Source organism: Elephantulus edwardii, unplaced genomic scaffold (genome assembly GCF_000299155.1).
Source record: "Elephantulus edwardii isolate Elephantulus edwardi_28Jun2011 unplaced genomic scaffold, EleEdw1.0 scaffold00026, whole genome shotgun sequence".
Taxonomy (NCBI): Eukaryota; Metazoa; Chordata; class Mammalia; order Macroscelidea; family Macroscelididae; genus Elephantulus; species Elephantulus edwardii.
In genome coordinates, this window is record NW_006399776.1 from 14,832,616 (window position 1) to 14,835,366 (window position 2,751).

At 51.7% G+C, this 2,751-nt stretch overlaps 1 protein-coding gene across 1 annotated transcript in view; it reads left to right on the forward strand.

Annotated features, from left to right (window-relative positions):
* The first annotated feature begins 839 nt into the window (after positions 1-839).
* The window catches only part of ACTC1 (actin, alpha, cardiac muscle 1), a 5,718-nt gene continuing 3,806 nt past the window's right edge, over positions 840-2,751 (forward strand). Inside the window, exons 1-2 of the mRNA XM_006883044.1 lie at positions 840-1,065; positions 1,671-1,821. Coding sequence (XP_006883106.1) covers positions 1,693-1,821 — 129 coding nt within the window. The 5' untranslated portion in view covers positions 840-1,065; positions 1,671-1,692. The remainder of the gene's footprint in view (positions 1,066-1,670; positions 1,822-2,751) is intronic.

Below are 2,751 nucleotides of genomic sequence, written 5' to 3' on the forward strand. Positions count from 1 at the left end.
ATTATCATTTACGTAGCTATTTATTATCATCTCAGCCAGAGTATTTTCCCCCCTTTTCAATCTTGTCTCTACTTAGAATGAAAGTTTCTGCCTCCAAGGTTTAAAATGTTCAAACATCCACCAGAAAGCGGCCAACTACTTTTGGCATTTATTTCTTTATTCCCTTTGATGACAGAGGATTTTATGCCAGCTTAAAGACCATAGTTTAAGTTTGAGCAAACATCCCTTCTGCTCCCTCTCCCAGTATTGATGAGGGGTACCTCAAGTCTGAGCTGGGGTAAGTGTGGTTGCACGTTTGCGCACCAATCATTCAGACCCTAAGCCAGCCATTGGTTGAAGACTGGAGCGTTACTGGCTAAACTCTGCTTTCTGGTCTTGAGGAGCTCTGCCCGTGCTCCCAAAGTAAAGCTGGTTAGTGGGGACTAGAGCACTGGATGCCTGTTCCACACGCCCTTTTGCCAGCCACCCAAATGTGCTGCTGGGGTGCCCTTTGCGCTCAAGAGGCCTGCCAGGATTCTCTCCTCCAGCTCCCAGTCCTGGAAGATGAGAAGCTGCTGTCGCTCCCCTGCTGCCCTAGGCCAGTTGTCGGGACCCCTCAGAAAAGGGCAGGGCGCCAAACCTTCCCACTTGTGGCTTATTGTCCTCTTAAACTGGTGGACCAGGGAGGAACAAACCCATAACACATGCAGGGAGCACTCAGCCCTACGAAGGGGTGGGGGTGGGCTGGCGTCACTTTGCCTTCCCCTGCCCCCTACCCTTCACCGCCAGCCCCTCCCTTGTTCCCTATTTGGCCATCCCCCTGGCTGCCCCCTCCCCTTCCTTACATGGTCTGGGGGGCCTGGCTGATCCTCTCCCCTGCCCTTGGCTCCATGAATGGCCTCAGCTCTCTTCGATGGTGCTAAGGCGACCAAATAAGGCAAGGTGGCCGACCAGGGTCCCCCACCCCTGCCCCCGGCTGCTCCAACTGACCCCGTCCATCAGCGCACTATAAAGCCGCGCGCCCTGCGCCCCACGCCCCACCTTGCGCCTGCCGCCGCCTGACCGAGTCCAGCCCGACCGCACACGGTGAGTCAGCGCTCGCCCTGCGCTCCCTCCCGTGGCCCCGGACTCCAGCGCGTCCCAGCCAGACTCCGCGCTCCGGCTGTCCAAACTTAACGCTGAACTTGTAGATTTAGTTCTAACTTTTCTACCTTAGGGGTCTGTCATCTCAGGAGAGGCAGGCGCACAGAAGAGCCCCGGGCACCTACATGCACCTTTGAGAATCTCTGGGCTTGGTGCGCTTTTCTCCTGAGTCAAGGGCAAGGGCTCAAGGAAGGGGTTTAAAAGTAATTTTGGGTTTTTGGAAAGAGAAAAAGCTAAAAGCTTGTGACTGACCTGCTAAGGAGTTGAGCCTACTAGGTCGCTAAGATCGTCCTGCCTTGCACCTGGGACAGAGGACGAGACTGAATCAGAGAGCCAGAGTGGGTTCTTCTCCCCTTCTTAACTCATATACTCCCATCCCCGCCCTCCTTAATCCCCTCTGAGGCTCCCTCTTCTTTCATGATTTGTCTGGAGAGAAAGAGATGGCAGGCGTTTCCCCCAAGTATTTTCTGTGCTTTCCTCCACCTGTCTTGAAAGGGTCAGCTCAGCGGGCACTGAGCGGGCGCCACCTTTCTTTCTTCAACCTGCAGACCTCGCTGAAGCTGCGCCAAGATGTGCGACGACGAGGAGACCACCGCCCTGGTGTGTGACAATGGCTCCGGGCTGGTGAAGGCTGGCTTCGCGGGCGATGACGCGCCCCGCGCGGTCTTCCCCTCCATCGTCGGCCGCCCGCGCCACCAGGTAAACTTTCCTTTTTGTGTGGCTGGCCTACAGCAGCCTATGACCCATTTGGTGATCCTTCCCTCTACCTCTTCAGTTTAGCAATCTAGGAAATACCTAGCCTTACCCTTCTGTTCCATGAACTCTTCAGGTCAATTAAGGAAAAGTTGGGTAAGCTTCAAATCCACACCTATACCATTAATACCCACATCACCTCCCAATACACCAAGGAATGTACCCTTTCCACCAACCCACTTCACTTGTACACCTCTCACTGGGTGCAGTTCCATGGTCTGAAAAGCTACCAACTCCTCTACTCCCAACGTTCGGGATTTCTAATTTTCAGTATCTTCTTTACTCCTGCTCAAAAACGTTCGCTAATGTAATTTCTTTCAACTACCCTGGACCCAAATGAAATTCCTCCCTCTTGTTCACAGTGTACAGGGTTCCCAAAAGAGTAATCTATCTTCTTCTTGGCTGTTGCATTTTTAGAATCTGAACACGACAGGGGAGTGCATGCCATGGTGATAGTGCCACTCTACCCTGTTTATTAAGAGAAATGTCATGCTCTCTGGGTTTGGAGCGTGCCTGGCCAGGCATGCCATGGGGCTGGAGAGCTGCATTCCTCCCTGGGTCACTGATAACACCTCCAGGACAGCTGGAGGCGTGTTGGATTTCACTGTCAGGGTGATAATGACTTAGCTGTCCATCTTCTTACGTTCACTTGATGAACGTCAAAATCTTTTCTTAGCAGAAATACAATGTGTCTTTAATTCAGTCATTCTAAAATGCAGCCACCTTTATTCTGGTTGACGTGGGTAATGAGATTACTAATTTAATGGAGGCATTACAGTACTTTTAAGATGAAATGAAGGCTTTCTTCAGTGAAATAAGATCCTCCACATTCTAGTTATATTCTAAATAGTAGAATTATACCTCTTTTAGAGGAAG